The 17,786-nt window shown below is 43.2% G+C and overlaps 1 protein-coding gene and 1 pseudogene across 1 annotated transcript in view; both read left to right on the top strand.

Moving 5' to 3' along the window:
- The window catches only part of LOC147881468 (calmodulin-binding receptor-like cytoplasmic kinase 2), a 66,521-nt gene that overhangs the window by 12,840 nt on the left and 35,895 nt on the right, over positions 1 to 17,786 (top strand). Inside the window, exons 3-5 of the mRNA XM_087402269.1 lie at positions 10,782 to 11,035; positions 11,389 to 11,557; positions 11,640 to 11,729. Coding sequence (XP_087258395.1) covers positions 10,782 to 11,035; positions 11,389 to 11,557; positions 11,640 to 11,729 — 513 coding nt within the window. The remainder of the gene's footprint in view (positions 1 to 10,781; positions 11,036 to 11,388; positions 11,558 to 11,639; positions 11,730 to 17,786) is intronic.
- Positions 4,357 to 4,453, top strand: LOC147881469 (U6 spliceosomal RNA; annotated as a pseudogene).

Genomic DNA, 17,786 nt, shown 5'->3' with positions numbered 1-17,786 from the left:
ATTTGCGGCGGCGATGAGGGATGCCACCAAGGCCTTCTTTGTTCCAATTAACAATCCTCATTGATGGGAGGATGTGGCATGAAACATCTTTTCCGACCTATTGGCGGAAACACCCCCCCAATGGGGAAAGACCTCTTGCTCTGGGGAATTGTATCTGGATCAGAGACTAGACTTGTCTCTTCATCATAGGCACCCGCTGCTGCCGCAGCCACGTCTACCAATTCTGCTCCATCTACCACTACTCCCTCCGTGCTTGCCGTCGGCCCTTCAACACAAGAACAGATTTGTTGGGATCAGCGAGATGCACATGCACATGCACATGCAGTGATTGCAATGAATTGCAAGAGAGTTGTCATATGTCACATTCGGTCTTGCAAAATAGCCAAGGCTGCATGGGACACTTCGACCAGTCTTTATCATATACACAATGAGGCCAGAGTTGCTTATCTGCGCAGGCAGCTTGACAATGTTAAGATGGATGAAGGGGGCAGCATGGATGCTTATTTGACATTGGTCAAAAGACTTTAGAGAGCAGCTCATCAATGTTGATGAGATTGTACAAGACTGACAGGCTGTGTCTACCACACTTCATGGGATTCCTGCTTACTCGTATCATGGATTTGTTAAAACACTTCGACTAGTGGCCATGGGTAACCCCAACCACTATTATTTTGATCAGCTTGTTTCCCTACCCCTGCAGGAGGAGCAGAGCTGCCAAAACAAGGCTGCTTTCACCCATGTAGGTCAAGCCTTTGAGGAGCAAAGGAAAAGGGGGGAACAATTACAGCAAGCCCAAACCTACATCTGGTACGTCATCCTCTTCCTCTCCTGTTGATGGGAAGAAGAAGAAACGTTGCAATAATTGCAAGAAACTAGGCCATGACATCTTTGAGTGCCGGAAGCGTATTGCTTTCGAGAAGAAGAAGCAGGGACAGCAGCCAGGACAGCAAGGTCTTGTTGTCATGTATACTCCATCTGCTAATGTCACAAATACAGAGGCAACCAATCTTGCTCACGATGAGTGGGCATTTATTGTGGAGCGTCGTTACAATCCTACTCTGCATGATTCAGCATTTGCAGCCTCAGATCTGCCGTAGATTGGTACTTTGATAGTGGTGCTTCCAAGCACATCACTTCTTGCAAAAATCTCCTTCACACATTGAGTGGTGCTCCAAAGGGGGTCACTTGTGCAAATAATGCAGCATAACCCGTGAAAGGGATTGATCAAGTGCTTGTCACTACTGTGTTAGGTGATACCATCCCCCTCGTGGAATTTTAATATGTTCTAGGTATACCATCTCCACACATGGCTTCGGAGTTCTTTTTGATGGTGATCGTTGTGCCGTTTATGATAATCGGTATGGCAACTATATTGTGCTTTTTGGAACACTTGATAGAGGACTATATCATCTTGACATGTATGCACAACAAGTTGCTAATGCCGTGGCTGAATCTGTAATTTATGATACACATATATGGCATGAGAGATTGGGACATCTCAACTTCAACAGTTTCGTGAAGATGCATTAACATGACATGGTCGTAGATCTTCCACCCATGCATGCACTTAAAAAATATGTATGCGAGGGTTGCTTGTTGGGCAAAATGCATATGATTCCATATCTTGAGGACGGGACCCTTGGTGCATCGAGGAAGTTGCATCTCGTACATAGTGATGTGTGCGGACCGATGCGGTCAGCATCACTTGGGGGGTACTATTACTTTGTTACTTTATAAATACGTCACCAGGTTGACTTGGACTGATGCAGTCAACATCACTTGGGGGGTACTATTACTTTGTTACTTTTATAGATGACTTCACTAGGTTCACTTGGATACATCCCATGAAGCTGAAGTTAGATGTCTTCTCTTGCTTCAAGCATTGGATTGCCTTGGCAGAGAATGAGAGTGGGGAGAAACTCTTGACCCTCCGCACTGACAGGGGGGGTGAGTTACTTGTCCCGGGAATTTTCTGATTTTTTAGCAGCCCAGGGTATCATTCATTAGTGCATAGTGACCTACACTCTGCAACAAAATGGACTTGCAAAGCGCAAGAATAGAATAGAAACGGAAATGGGCAGGTGCATGTTTAAGGGAAAGTCTTTGCCCAATAAATTCTGCTTGGATGTGATTATATGTGCCAACTATGTGCTCAACCGAGCACCCACTCGAGCAGTGAAGACCATGACTCCCTATGAAGCATGGACAGGTCGTAAGCCTATCATTTCTCATATGCGGGTGTTGGGTTCTCTTGCGTATGTGCATGTACCCTCTCAGTTGAGGCATAAGCTTGTTGATAAGGCTGTCAAAATGCATCTTCATTGGCTACAGCTCACAAAGCAAAGGTTACAAGTTGTTTCAGCCTAGCACCTGCAATGTGATTGTCAGTAGGGACGTGGTTTTTGCTGAGCATGCCCCTTTACCTTGTCTGGACTATAAAACACAGTCTTCAGTAGAAGCCTTTGATGTGTTTGATTCTATTCCGCCTTTGACAGATACATATGACACATCGCAGAGCGCCATGCCACATGCTTCTAGCAGCTCCAATCCTCCTCCCATTGCTCCTGCTTAGCCTGATTTTTCACCGCCAGATGGCCATGCTATCGAGCAAGTAGTTCAAGAGGAGAGGGCTGTCATGAGACAGCAAAAATCAGTCCCTCGTTGGCTTTTGGATACCCTCAGGGACATCAAGTAGACTGAGCCTTTGCGTGCCCACACTAGAGCACAAATAGATGCAAGGCAATTTTTTGGGTGTAGCTTTGATTGCCACTGCCTGTAATGAGGAGCCTCTATGTCACAAAGATGCATTTGAAAGTCATGAATGGATGCAGGCCATGAGAGCTGACCTTGTTTCCATTCAAGCAAATGGCACATGGGACTTGTGTGATTTGCCTGCAGGCAAGCGTGCCATCGGCACAAAGTGGGTTACAAACTGAAGTGCAAAGCTGATGGCAATGTTGATCGCTTCAAAGCTTGCCTTGTTGCGAAAGGTTATGCCCAGTAGCATGGTATTGACTTTGAAGAGACATTTGCTCCCACTTCATGCATCACGACCATTCGTTGTGTCAGTGTGCTTCCATCTCATAGGCATTGAGAAGTCAATGAGCTGGACATCAAGACCGCCTTCCGTCGTGGGGATTTAGTGGAAGAGGTCTATGTCACTCAGCCTCTAGGATTTGAACTTCTACGGTGTGAAACTAAGGTATGCCGGCTTAAAAAGGCTCTTTATGGTTTGAAGCAGGCACCACGGGCATGGTATGCCAAGATACATGTGGACGACATGCTTATCACTTGGCCAAACTTGCAAGAAATTACAGATTTCAAGGCAGGTTTGCAAAAATCCTTTTTAATGACAGACGTGGGCCGGTTGCACTATCACTTGGGCATCTAGTTTGCATATGTTGAGGGGGGTTTAATGATGAGTCAGTCCAAATACATTGGACAGCTCTTAGACCGCTTCCATTTCAAGATTGCAAGCCAGTTTCTACACCATTGGAGCTTGGCTTTCGTTTCTCCTCTGAGGATGGGAGTGCACCCTTTGATGCCATCCTTTATCAGTAGGCTGTGGGCTGCCTTATTTATTTATGTCAGACCCGGCCTGATCTTCATTATGCTGTCTCTGAGTTGAGCAAGTACATGCACATGCCTAGTACATAGCATTGGCAGGCAATGAAGCGGGTCTTTCGTTATTGAAGGCCACACAAAATTTGGGACTGTTCTATGGTGATGAGTCTCCACTGGTCTTGCATGCTTTCACGAACAGTGACTAGGCAGGTTGCTATGACACGAGAGTGTCTTACAGTGGCAACTTTTTCATTCTTGGATCTTCATGCATTTCATGGTTTAGCAAGAAGCAACCTACGGTTGCTACTTGTAGTTGTGAAGTAGAATACATGGCAACCTTCATAGCTACTAGTAGGGTGTGTGTGGCTCCATAAGCTACTTGTAGATCTTGACATCAGCCAGCCAGCTTCTACTACCATCTATGCTGACTGCCACAGTGCTTTGGCTGTTGCGAGAAATCGAGTGTTTCATGCACGCACAAAGCACATTGAGGTTCATTATCATTATGTTCGAGAGCGACTGTCAGCTGGAGACATACAGTTGTCCTATGTTCCCATGGAGGACAACTTAGTAGATCTCTTCACGAAGGCTCTACCACGGCCCAAGTTTGAGGCTTTTCGACATGCCTTACACTTGGCACCATTTGCTACATGATGTTGATCTCCTTGTACTACCGTAGGTTGCTATATTCATCTTGGATAAATATGTGCAACCATGATATAGTTTCCAGGTATACTTGAGATGTATCTAGGATACTTCAGCCATACCATGGAGGGGGTTTTGTTAGCACTTAGCCTTGGTAAGGCCTTGTAGGCTAACTGTACCAAGAAGATTAGCATGGCCCTTTGCGCAAGGATGACACACATAAATCGAAATGGTCCAATTTTTTTAGTATCATAGACCCTTCGGTATGGACCACATGTCATCCTCTAGAGTGTTTTCGAAGCAAGCACCAACAATGGGTACTCGGAGGACTTTTTGGGTAGCAGATGAGCATGCTAGTGTCCAAAGAGTCTAGTATAGTAGAGGTTTGATGCGTGCAAGCTGCGATGGTGAAAGTGCACATTGACGACGAAGCAGCCAAGCAAGAGGGAGGTAAGTATAATTGTCATGCTCTTCTAAAGATGAAAGGTTTGAGTAATGGCAAAGAGGTGGTTATTTTGCATGACGACGGTAGTACACTTGATTTCATTTCGAAAAGAATCTTAGCAAAGCTAAAGCTAGAGTCTTTCCCATCTAACTATAAGGTCAAAGCTGCTTTTACCAAAACAAAATACAATTGCACTAGAGAAGTCAAGAATCTTGAAATCTCAATCAAACCCTACAAGGATACATGAGACTTTCTAGTGGCACCCCTACAGGGAGTGGACGTCATCTTAGGAATGCCATGGAGGCATCAATACAATCCTAAGATAGATTACGATTCACATCAGATGTGGATTGAGAAGGACAGACAAGAAATATGTCTGAAGAAAACGTGAGAAGACATATCTTATTTTGGTGAATACGGTAACGGCTACTCAGCCAAACACTAAGCCTACGCACCAAAAATTTCTTTCTCAATTTTCTGATTGTTTCTTAGAGGATTTACCGCCTGGACCTCAGCCTGAAGATGATAGGATAGAAATCCTACCGGGCAATACTCCACCTTGCAAAGCTCCTTATAGAGTCAACCAGCTAGAGCAAAAGGAAATACAAAAGCAAGTGGAGGAACTGATAGAGAGAGGATTGATAAGACCCAGCAGTTCTCCTTATGGAGCACCTATCTTATTAGTCAAAAAGAAAAATGGAACCTATCGATTTGTGCATAGACTATCGTGCACTAAACAAAATCATAGTAAAGAACAAATATCCAATCCCTAGGATTGATGATCTTTTGGACAAATTGAAAGGGGCCAAGGTCTTCAGTAAGATAGATCTCAAATCCGGCTACCATCAAGTTCGTATGGTAGAAGAGGATATATACAAGACTGCCTTTAGAACTCAAACGGCACATTATGAGTTCCTAGTTATGCCTTTTGGGCTAACTAATGCTCCAGCTACTTTTAGTAGAATGATGAACCGAATCTTTCTTAAACACCAAGATTGTGGTGTTTAGTAAAGATGTTGAGGAGCATAAAGAACATTTGAAGCTAGTCTTTTCACTCTTGAAAGAAAATCAACTGTACATAAATCCTGAAAAGAGCAGTTTCTTTCAAGATCAGATAAGAGTATTTGGGTCACATTGTATCCGTCAATGGGATTTGAGTAGATCCAAAGAAGATTCAGTGCATAGTCACATGGCCTAAACCCCGAGATATACATGAATTGAGATCATTCTTGGGATTGTGTAGCTTTTATAGAAAGTTTGTCAAGAATTTCACATACATTGCACATCCATTGACAGATCTTCTTAGAAAAGCTAAGCATTTCTTATGGACTGAGTGTCAAGATAAATCTTTTACAGTTTTGAAAGAAGCTCTCACACAAGCTCCTGTGTTGCAATTACCCAATTTCTCTAGACCATTCTTTGTAGTTGTAACCGATGCTAGTGGATATGGAATTGGAAGCCGTACTTATGCAAGATGGACATACAATAGCATATGAGAGCCGAAAATTAAAACCAGCGGAATGCAATTACAATACATATGATAAAGAATTAACCGTTGTTGTGCATGCCTTACAAATGTGGAAACATTATTTGATGGGATCTGACTTTCTTATCAAAACCGATCAGCAAAGTATCAAGCATTTGTTGACTCAGCCACTTATATCTGATAGGCACATCAAGTGGGCATCATTTATACAGAGTTTTCAGCCCATGATTTAGTATCAACTTGGAAAAGATAATGTAGTTGCTAATGCTCTTAGCAGAAAGCCAAGTATTAATCACATCACTGCTGTAGAGACCTAGCCTTTCGAAGGTATGAAGAATTCTTATCAAGGGGATCTAGACTTTTTCGATATATGGAACAAATTAGAGAATAACAATTGGAATCCTATGTTGGACTATTCATGCAATGATGGATACTTCCTTTATCAAAAGAAATTATGCATCACTCGACCCTTTCGACAAATTGTAATGGAGGAAATGCACCAACCACCATATATGGGACATAGAGGAGTGACTGCCACTTTACAAGTGATTGGCCTACTATAAGAAAAGATGCGGCTAAGTTTGTAGCCGAATGCATCACTTGCCAGAAGATCAAGAGGTACAAAGGAAAGACCCCAGGATTGCTAATGCCTTTGCCTATTCCTACGCAACCTTGGAAACAAATATCTATGGATTTCATAACATGTTTTCCTACTACAACGAATCAAAATGATATGATTTGGACAATAATAGATCGCTTTAGTAAGCAAGCTTATTTCGTCCCATGCAAGAAGACTTTAACAGCTCAGCAAGCTGCACATTTATTCATCAAGCATATCTTTGTTCATCATGGCTTGCCAAAGATTATAGTGTCTGATCGAGATTTGAAGTTTTGCAGTAATTTCTAGACTGCATTATTTCATAATCTAGGCACTAAGTTAGATTTCTCATCAGCTTTTCATCCAGAATCGAATGGGCAAATTGAAGTTACCAATAGTACTATTCTGGATATGATAAAAGCTTATGCGGGAAGTCAACCAAAGACTTGGGAAAAATACATTCATCTCTTACAGTTTGCTTATAATAATACTCCTCATTTTGCAACTGGAAGAGCACTCTTTGAGATTATCTATTGGAAGGTTTTACCTATTCGTATCACACGATTGACCCATAGAGTGGAGGCAGCAGATGCATTTACCCATGACTATCAAAATATTCTCACAGAGGTTCAAGAAGCCATTGCAATTGCTCAAGAGAAGTACACAAAACAAGCTAATAAGAAATGGAAAAACATGCTTTTTAGAGAAGGCGATTATGTACTTCTTCGGATTGAGAAAAGAAGATTGAAGAGTGTTGAGAAATGGCCAGTAATCAAGATGTCACCACGTTTTTATGGACCATTCAAGGTGATTCAGAAAATCAATGATCTAGCTTATAGGCTTGAATTACCTGATAATTGGAAAATACATAATGCTTTCCATATCAGCCTCTTAAAGCCCTTCAAAGGACCTTTACCTATTCATCCTATCTATGAAGAGACCCCATTGATTGTTGATGAAGAAGAAATTCTTGAACCCGAATGCATTGTTGATCATCAACAGAGCTCAACCCGAAAAGGAAATGTCTATACTAAATACCTGCTCAAATTTAAGAACCATCCAAGAGACGATGCTCAGTGGATGCCTGAGCGGTTCTTTCGAACTTTTCCAGACCTCCTTAGTTCCTATAATAAAACACACAATTGAGGTCAGTTGCAATCCAAGCAAGAGGGATATTATGGAAATTATATTTCTGATATATCTTGCTTTGGACATTGTTATTTTTAGTCGAGTGAGACTATGACAGTACTCCATAGGAGCGCACCGGATGCGGCGGGGGTCCTTGTGGATACTTTGTGTGGTTAGTTGGGGACGCCTGACTAGCTTGTGTTTTGCCATGCTAGATGGTCAGTATTATGGGTGATTCCATGTTAATACTGATGTCGCTAGTGTTATTGGTATTGTGCTTGATTATTGTGCTTTGAGCGCGGTTATGTTGGGATCGGTTGATTGGGTGATTCGTTCAATCGATTGTTAATAACTAATGTAATTGGCGGCTTGAGTACAGGTGATGGAACTCATAGTGAGAATTGGAGTTAGTGCGAGGGTACCGATTGAGGTGTCGCACAACGCATTATATATGGCCATGGGCCAATTTTGTATTTGTTTTATTATTGCAAGTTTGAGCAATATGGACATAATTCATTTTGGGCCCTAAGATGGCTATGTAAAGCAAATCCCTCATTTTTGGATGAGAGCGATAATTTTGGCTCCTTGGTGCTTTTATGGAATATCCTAAATATTCTAGATGAGGAAGCGTGAGCCACTCATCTAGGGAGGGGAGATAGTACCCAGCTTGCTGTCGCTTTCGTGGTGTGATTATGTTCTTCTTCTCCAATTGATTAAGTGGTGAATTTGTGTGAAAAGAATTACCTTCTGGTTTCAATGCTAATTCTGACTTTGATGCTGATTTTGTTGCGCTGATGATGACTACTTTGCTGGAATGATTTACCTCTACCTCTGCCTTTGCTTCTGTTTCTATTTGAAGCTGTGAATGCTTAATCATTGGAATGACCTTTGTGTGCATGAATGACCTAAGTCCTGAGTTCTTCACTAAAAACTGACTAAAGTTTTTCCAATGTTAGAATTTGCCGTTGGATGACAATACTCTGGACTAGATTCTCGTATCCCTCTCCTAGACCATTCAGGATGACTTAATCCATTTCTGGGGACTCATAGTCTCTCCCACGAGTTGATTGTTGTAATCTTTGATCCTGAGTACGTAAGCATGACCGATTTCACTGTTGTTGCGAAAACTCTGGTTGATTTGGTTTCTTAGTGTGAGAATCCTAGAAGTGTTCTTGGACTCATAGAGAGCTGCGAACATATCCCATGCTTCTTTTGATGTCTTCACTGTGTTGAGTTGTCCTAGCATGACATCTTGCACATTCTGCTTGATCAGATGATATGCATACCTGTCTTTCTTGTCCCATTCTGCCTATGCTCTGGCAATGGTAGGATCTGCTACAGGTGCGAAAACTTTTTTTGTAGTTGGAGATTCCACTGTAGATCCCGTTGCTACTGGGTATTGTGACAACAGGTGGAGTAGAGCTACTACTAGCTGGATCAGCCAATGATCTAGGTGTAGATCCATCGACATACTTCCATTTGTCCTGATGTACAAGAATGGTCTCCACTCGGTATTTCCATGTGCCGTAATTGGAGTTGTCTAGCTTAGTAGATGCCTCTAGATTGAGGTTGCTAGTCGTAGACATGGTGTAAGAAATGTACTTAAAGTGTCGTGAAAGTCATTGTCTGAATCAACTGCAAAATACTGACTGTATCAAGTGAAATTGAAACTATCAGTAAAGGTAGAACTGCAATATATAATCCGGTCTGTTACAAGGCTTGTGGCAAATGATGCGGAAAATAGCCAAGAGGCTTTACAAGGCTCAAAATGATGTGCACAAATGCTATAAAATAGCCTAATTAAAGGCTTTACAATGATGGCAATGTGAAGTGAAAATGCGCAATAGTCCACAATCTGCCCAATGATACAATGTGCCAATACCATTGAAGACTGCTCACTAAACTGATGAACGTCAAGTTTCAAGTAATGTGATGATTTTGGGCATCGCTGAGATTGGCAACTTGGAGAAATTCAAATCCTCTCCACTATGGCGATCTAGTCTACTCTAATCTAAATCTAGACCAATCGTCAATCGAAGAAAAGAACAGCAAATAATTTCTTTTTCTTTGGTTCTTTTTATGTGCTGGATCAAATGCGTTGATGTAGAGGCTGATGTGTGGGAAGGAAGTGGATTTGTAGGAGGCGCGGCTCAAAAGTGAGTGATACTTACACCAAAATGTGCACGTGATGTCACAACATGCATGGGCACTTCTTTAAAAAGCTCTTGAAAAGAAGCAACCATTGTGATTGTAATTTCAGAAATGGACATCACAGTATAAAGATATGGCGTTTTCTGTGAAAAAAGATTGAAAATTTCTTGTGAGGTAATGTGTATGTATGGAAATGAAATTGTGTTGCTAGGGTTAACTTTAATGTAACTGAATCTAGTTAGGTTTACTAACATAATATGATGGTAGTTGTGAAAAGGTCTTTATATTGGTCAGTTTGGATGTAATGTTGAAGTGAATGAAAATGTGATGGATTATTGGGTGACCTTCCATATTTCGTGGGCTATTCAAGTAACTTTGAGTTTGTAGGGGATTTGTTAAAATCTGAACACCTCATCAGCTTCCCTCTATTTTTTGATCACTTGCCTACGAACAACTATAAATAGCAGCAATGGCTTTTACAAATTTTCAAGTGATATGTTGTCTTTGTGAGCAATGGTTGCTTTAAGGCTAGCTCTTGCGTCTCTCTTCAGACTCCTGTTTTTATATGTGTCTGTTTGAATTGCAATAGACTCTGTGCTACTATTGGGGTGATTATTTTCGGTTGGTAGCCCTTGTGCATATTGTTTGTGAAATATTTTACCTGTAAGGCATCCATTGCTGTTCCAATTCCACATCTGTTATAATGAGTGTTTTCTGAGTTGGATTATGCTTCATGGTATTTCTATATGACTCATGTCTTGCAGGCAAATCCATGTCAACTTCTTTGGGAGAAAGCTCTGTTGGTGGCTCTGTCTCAGCTAGCTCAGCAACTTACAGCTCTTCTTCACAGAGACCCTTACAAAAGTCACAAGGGGGCAAAAATTTTACCCTAGCTGAACTCAGCAAAGCCACCAGAAAGTTTTCTCCAACCTGTAAAATTGGACAAGGGGGGTTTGGTGCAGTTTACAAAGGAAAGCTTCAGGACGGAACAATTGTAGCTATCAAGCGAGCTAAGAAGGTCTGTGGACATGTACACCCAAGCCATACACTCAATATTCAAAGGATGTCATTTGTAGGTGTTTGCATGGTCTTTTATCCCTGCTTCTCAGGCTTTCGCTAACACACTGTCAATTGTTTGTATCTTGGGATCCTTGTTGAATCTTCACGAATGATTCAGACAGTTTTTCCCCTTATATAAAATGCTCTTTATAAAGGGGTACAAACAAATAAACAGGCTTGATATCTTTCCAAATGCAAGGTTATTAAGAAAGTGTGGATTATATGTGGGCATGGAAAGAATGGGAATTGCAGAGCTGTTAATAACTTAAAAAAGACAGCATTTATTATTAACTATTTTATCTATGTTGACAGAAAGTATATGATGTGCACCTTTCCACTGAATTTGAAAATGAGGTTGGGATGCTTCTCAATGTTGACCATCTGAATCTTGTCAAGATGATTGGCTATTTAGAAGAAAAGGATGAGCGCATCCTAGTTGTCGAGTATGTACCAAATGGTAATCTGCGAGAGCACCTTGATGGTGAGTCAATGGCATGGGCTTTTAAATTTTATTTACTAGGTTTTAGGTATGTTTACATGCAATAAGAGGATTTAATTTGCAGGTGTACATGGGGTTCTGCTGGATCTTGCAATGCGACTAGACATTTGCATAGATGTTGCCCACGCCCTTACTTATCTTCACATGTATGCAGGTAAGGATTTCCAAAGCGAGTGTTTGTCATCGAACCATTAGATGAAAAGTTTAGTTTTTTGCTCTTTACATTGTTGCGATTGTGTATATCACATTAATACCTGTGTGCTTGCATGTGGAACAATGCGCCATGCCGTTCTGCGCCCACTATTTGTGTATTTGTCTATGCCATCTCACCTATTGTACTTTTATTCTCATGTTTAAAACTTGCCACAAAACATGCATGCACTTGTATTCATAGTTGGGTCTGTCCACATATTGTTGGCTGAACTGTACGGGTATGAAATAACTATTCCGTACGTGTACGGTGCGGCCAATCATACTAGGCTTTTTTGGGGGGGAAAAACGGGTTCCCAGACCTTTATGAAAACATTTTTTCATCAGCTTCTTGGCTTTAAAATTCTTACAAGTTTGAAGTTTGAAGTTGAAAGTTTTGTAGCTCTCTGTCAACTAAGTGTGTACAATGTATATTTTCCTGGTTTGTTTTTGTAAAATTACAGTCACGTATGATTCAGCCCCGGGGGCTTATCCATCCTCCAATCATACTTCTGTACCCGTATGCAGTATGCGTACAGTAACGTATGGAAAAAACTATTCTTTTATTTTATGTGCCCAATTTTATTCACTTTAGTGCAAAGTCAAATTTTACCGTAACTTTTCTCCCCACCGTGTTACATCTGCAAACTCTGAATCTAGGAGCTCCTCCTCCTGCTGGATCGGCAACCTCATCCTTGTGAGGCCAAGTGCTTGGGAATGCAGGAAATAACCCAGAGCTCCCGGCCAATGGGCAGCCCTATCTCACTGAACGGGAAAGCGAAAAGACCTCGCCTGTATGGCCCCCAATAATCACCCGGCTGGAGTTGCCTGCATAAAGAGCTGAAATCCCTTTGATCCACCTCTGTGAAAAGCTGTGTCTCTGCATAGTCCCTTCCAGGAAGGACTACTCAGTGCATACACATTCAGGATGCCAATTCAGGCCTCTTTGGCTGTGGTGCCTGCGGTCTCTACCCGCTCCGGTCTCTGAGGAGGGGCCGAGGGCATTGGTGCACTGGGAGTCTCTGATGCCTGCTCCTGGTGCTGCGGGGGGTCCGGTGGCAGGAAGGGAGTCGCTCCTCCAGAGGTGCTTGAAGAATGTCCTGAAGTTGAAGGATCTCTCTCTGGGTCCCGTGGGACACTTGTCTGCGGGCCACGGACTTGATCTCTCTGTGCCTGCGCTGCTGCCTGTGCTTTCCTCTTGCAAGTTGCGGTTGGCTCAGTGACGTTGATTTTTCTTGGCCCATTTGCTCTGCTTCTTTTTTCCTACCTTGGTCCACCTTCCCTCCGGAGGATCGACCCAAGAAGTTTGGGACTCTACTCGTTGCCGTTGAAACTGCTACTGTGCCTGCCTGGGTGGTCTCCGAGTCCCCATCTACCTGCACCTCAAACATTGTCCTGGTAACCAGAGACCTCCTCACGCTGGCGCATCTCAATAGTCACTACTGCTGACTCTGACTCTGATGGATACTCAAAGACTGTGTCAAAGGCCCTTCCTATGGCAGGAAGTATGGACCTGTCCTCCCTTGAAAGCCTCGGGAAGCGTAGCGTCACAGGAAAATGGGGGACCTGGTGAGTCGAATCCATGTCCTCCATTGTGAATCCATGGTACCAAGGGATAAGATACACTGAATGGGGGCCTAGGAGAATAGGGATCCTCTCCACAAATAGCAGTCTCTGGGGAGCCAAGCCGGAGGAGGAAACCTTGTCCATAAATAGTGACCTCTTGATGTGGTCACCATCAAGTGCCAGGCCAATCCTTGATCTGCCTCCTCGAAGGAGTGAGGCCAACTATCTTGTTTATAACTTCCCGCCTGCTGTACCTGTTGCTTAGCTGACGGTGAAAGAAGAACTTTGACAGTTGTGGGGATCGACAATGCTGCCATAGAGCCCCTCTGGCCAGACCAAAGGTCGCCACCAAAGAATCGGATCATTGGGATAAGCCATAACCTGCACCGCCCGCTGAAAGGCGGGAAAAAGAAAGAAGAAGGTAAAGAGAGAAGGAAGGAAGGCGTCTGTAAGGAAAAGGTATGCCGAGTAAGCCACGATCATGTCACCACCGAGGAAAATGAACCTTTGAATGGGAGAAGGCTAGGAGGTGATTCAATAGAGGACGGTTAAAGGGGCGTCTCAGGGTTGCTTGCCCAAGCAAGTACGAGCTCTTGGAAAGGGCAAGAAAGGATGTACAAAGAGCTGCTGATCTGTGGAGGCTCGACCTTCAACAACGATTGAGGAGATTGGCGGATACTTCGAGAGATGCTAACTGCTAACTGCTAAGTGCTTGTCAGTCCCAGTTCGGAGGGTGTGAATGGATAAGGCGTTGGAGAAAGGGCCACTCGAAACGTGACGGGATTGTTGGCTGGTTGACGATTGATGGGGAGCGTTGACGATGGCGCAGCTCGGATGTGGGCTCATGGGCTTAATGGTTCTCTTGGTAGGTGGTTTGCTGCTTGTGGTGTCCACAGCCCATGAGCTGTGGCGATGGGCTCATGTGTCTTTGCAATAGCAATGCAAGGGGTCATGAGCACAGCTCGCCCCCGCTGAGACGGCTTCGTACGTCGCTCAACACCTCCACACGCACGACGATGGGCTAAAAACATCTTTGTCCATCAAGTTGCATACATAAGCCTGCAAGACAAGGCTTGATATTCAGTTGTTATGATTGCAGTCCCAATGCAGTACGATGTTGAGGTTTTTGGGCCACAAATTTGGGCATATTTATCATCAGGGCATTATGCTTCTTTGTGCTGCATGCAAATTTCCAGCTTGTCAAAAATGAAGGTCCATGGTGCATGGGTGTTGCTATCACAGGGAGACCATTTGTATGTTTGCGAGTTCCTTCATGGCCACTTGTAGAATGTAATCAGAGATGGGAATCATGCTGTTGTAATGAAAGGCTGCTTGATAGACAAACTTTCAAGCCTTGATGGAATGGGTCCATTGTACTTTCAGATTTAAGCATTGTGGCTATGGAAGTGAAATTTTTGATGCCATTATTTTCAAGGGCTAATGCATTACACTGCCTTATGTGCATGCCACTATTTCAGTCCATGCAAATCCTGCAATGATATCAATCTTGGGAATTGTGCCTTGTATGGAGAGCTTAAGCAGAGTCATCTCTTCAAAAGAATTAATTGAGCTTGATGGAGCCACTTGGAAAGGAGCTACATGCAACTTGTGTGGAAAAAGTGTTGGAGATATCATAGCCAAGAGTGTGGTGATGTGATGTGTTAGTGAGGTGATCTAGTACTAGTCTATGTGAGTGAGTCTTGTGTGAGTGCCATGTGTCATCATGGGACTTATCCTATATGCACTAGGTGCTAGTGTGTGAGTGCGTAGCCTATATAAGGCTTGTACTTCACTTGTCTTGTTACACTTGATGAATGAATGAGAGCCTTTCATTATGTCTTCATTGGAGCATTATATCCTCACACCCTAACTCTCTCTCTCTCTCTCTCTCTCTCTTCACCATGTTTCTAACATGGTATCAGAGCCATAGCCCTGCCATAGCCATAGCTGCCACGTCATCCTAGACCTAACCCTAACCCTAACCCTAATATAAAACCCTAAATCTGCTTCAGCCTCTTTTACAGCCTGCTGCTCATTTCGCCTCTCTTTCTTGCAGCCTTTTGTGCTCTTTTCTACTTGTCTAGAATCTTCACAGCCTATCGCCACCATACGGGATCTCTTGGAGCAATTCCTAGGCCCTTGATAGCCTGCGAGATTGCTGGTCGGTACCCTGCAGCCACCAGCCACAAGCGCCTAGCTGATTTGGAGCCTTTCCATCTCCGATTTTAGGTTTTCCAGGCCGCTGCAGCAGAGTCGACCACCCATGCTCATTGATTGCAGAAATTCGTGACCTTTGAAGGCTATTTCGACATATTCTGAGTCTGCTGCTGCAATTTCGAGTCATTTTGGGGTTGCTATTGTAGAACCGCCTACAACAACGGAACTTTCGAGGTGTTTCTGGCCTTTTCAGCACATCAAAGTCCATCTATTTTCTGTGTGAAGACTTGCTGCAGCACCTCGATGCACTTTGATTAGCTGTCTTTGCATTTTTGAGCTGATTTGAGGCTGTCACCATGTCTACATCAGCTGTCTTCTGCATCAGATGGCCGCTACAGCATTTCGAAGTGCTCTTGTGAGCCGTTTTGAGGGGAGATTGCTGGTTCTTCATCTTAGCTTGCTGCCCGCCGTCAGAAAGTCCTCTTTAATCACGACTTCTTTGACTTCAAGCTCTATCCTCGTAGATAAGTGTAAGGGGGAAGGTTTTCCCACATGGCAAACAAAAATGCAGGTGCTCCTTATGCGTGAAGGAGTTTGGGATGTTGAGGATGACCAGGTTGAGCTACTTGATCAATAACACCAAAAGATTTGGAAGCAGCAGACTTCTAAGGCCATTGCCCTCATTGGTCTTTGCTTAGCTAACTCTCTCATCCATCATGTGGATTTCAAGTTTACAGTTAAGTAGATTTGGAGTTGCCTTGAGACCTTCTTTGGTAATAAAATCACCAACTCTAAAGTCTTTCTGAAGCTCAAATTTTATGATTTTAATTGGAAGACAGTGATGAGCTGAGTGATCATCTAGCTCGGTTTCAATCTCTTGTTCAACAACTCTCAAGTTTGAAGAGTGTCCCTGATGATGAAGATAAGATGGCAGTCCTTATGAAGAGTATGCATGGAATTTCTCGCTTTGAGCACACTCTTGAGATCCTTCGTCTTGCCACTACCAGGTTTGATGATATGGTGGCCCTCCTCATTGAGAAGGATCGTCGCAATAAGGAAGCCGTTCTTGCCTCTCCTAATGATCATGCATTTGCTTCCACAAGCAAATGGAAGACCAACAAGAACATCATTTGCAGGTTTTGCAAGAGGAAAGGACATATTGAAGCCCATTGCTTCAAGAAGAAAGCACAAGAACAAGAGACGCATCATGCCGGCTGAAGACGAAGCTGAACGTGAAGAGCCCCTAGAGGAGATACATGCAGCTACAACAGAGGTTCATGGCCTCTCTTTTGACGACGAGGATCCATTTGACCAGGATTGGGCTTTCTAGGCCCCTTATGCTATGTGTGTTTCTGTTGAGTCACATAAAGGTTCTCAGCCTTGAGTTGTCCCTCTAAATTGAATGTCTTCAGAGTCAATAAGAGGTCCTCTGCCCTAGGTTGTTCCTCAAAAATGATTGTATTGTGTTTTACTTTGGTTGATGGTATTGACCAATCAGTTCAGAGTAAGGGGGGATGACGAGTGATGGTTTTTCCTTGCCTTGCCAGTCGCAAGCTGATTGAGAAGTCACTATCACACGGGAGGTGTTGGATAGTTGGACTTGCTCTTTGCCATATTGTGGTGGAGGGGGGATCGGTCTACTCTTGCGTGTTGGGTCTCACACCTCTTTGCTCTGAAGGGGGGTGTTGGAGATATCATAGCCAAAGAGTGTGGTGATGTGATGTGTTAGTGAGAAGTACTAGGTGATTTAGTACTAGTCTATGTGAGTGAGTCTTGTGTGAGTGCCACGTGTCATCATGGGACTTATCCCATATGCACTAGGTGCTAGTGTGTGAGTGAGTAGCCTATATAAGGTTTGTACTTCACTTGTCTTGTTACACTTGATGAATGAATGAGAGTCTTTCATTATGTCTTCATTGGAGCATTATTTCCTCACACCCTACCTCTCTCTCTCTCTCTCTCTCTCGCTTCACCATGTTTCTAACAAAAAGGGCTAGAAACATCCAGCTAGTGAATGGTAATTTTATTACAAATTTCCTTTTTCCAAAAAAAGGAACTTCTATTAATGCTTGAGAAAAACCACCATACAAAGTAGCAAAACCAAAAAGGTGCTGATCAGAGGACAAATGCCGCTTGAAAAGAGCCAACCTGTTTCTTGAGCTCACAACACTCCACTGAAAAATGCGAAAAGAAGCACTTCTGTCGCGAAGAAGTGGGAGTTCTTGGGCTCAAAAGAAGCGTGCTTCAGAGAGGAACGCATTGAGAAGGTTTTGGAGAAGTTTCATCGCCGGAAAGTCCT

Source organism: Dipteris shenzhenensis, chromosome 31 (assembly GCF_047967505.1).
Source record: "Dipteris shenzhenensis isolate YYH24624 ecotype China chromosome 31, Dip_SZ_1.0, whole genome shotgun sequence".
NCBI classification, from domain to species: domain Eukaryota; kingdom Viridiplantae; phylum Streptophyta; class Polypodiopsida; order Gleicheniales; family Dipteridaceae; genus Dipteris; species Dipteris shenzhenensis.
Note: the sequence above shows the minus strand (reverse complement) of the source record. Positions and strands in the feature narration are given on the sequence as shown.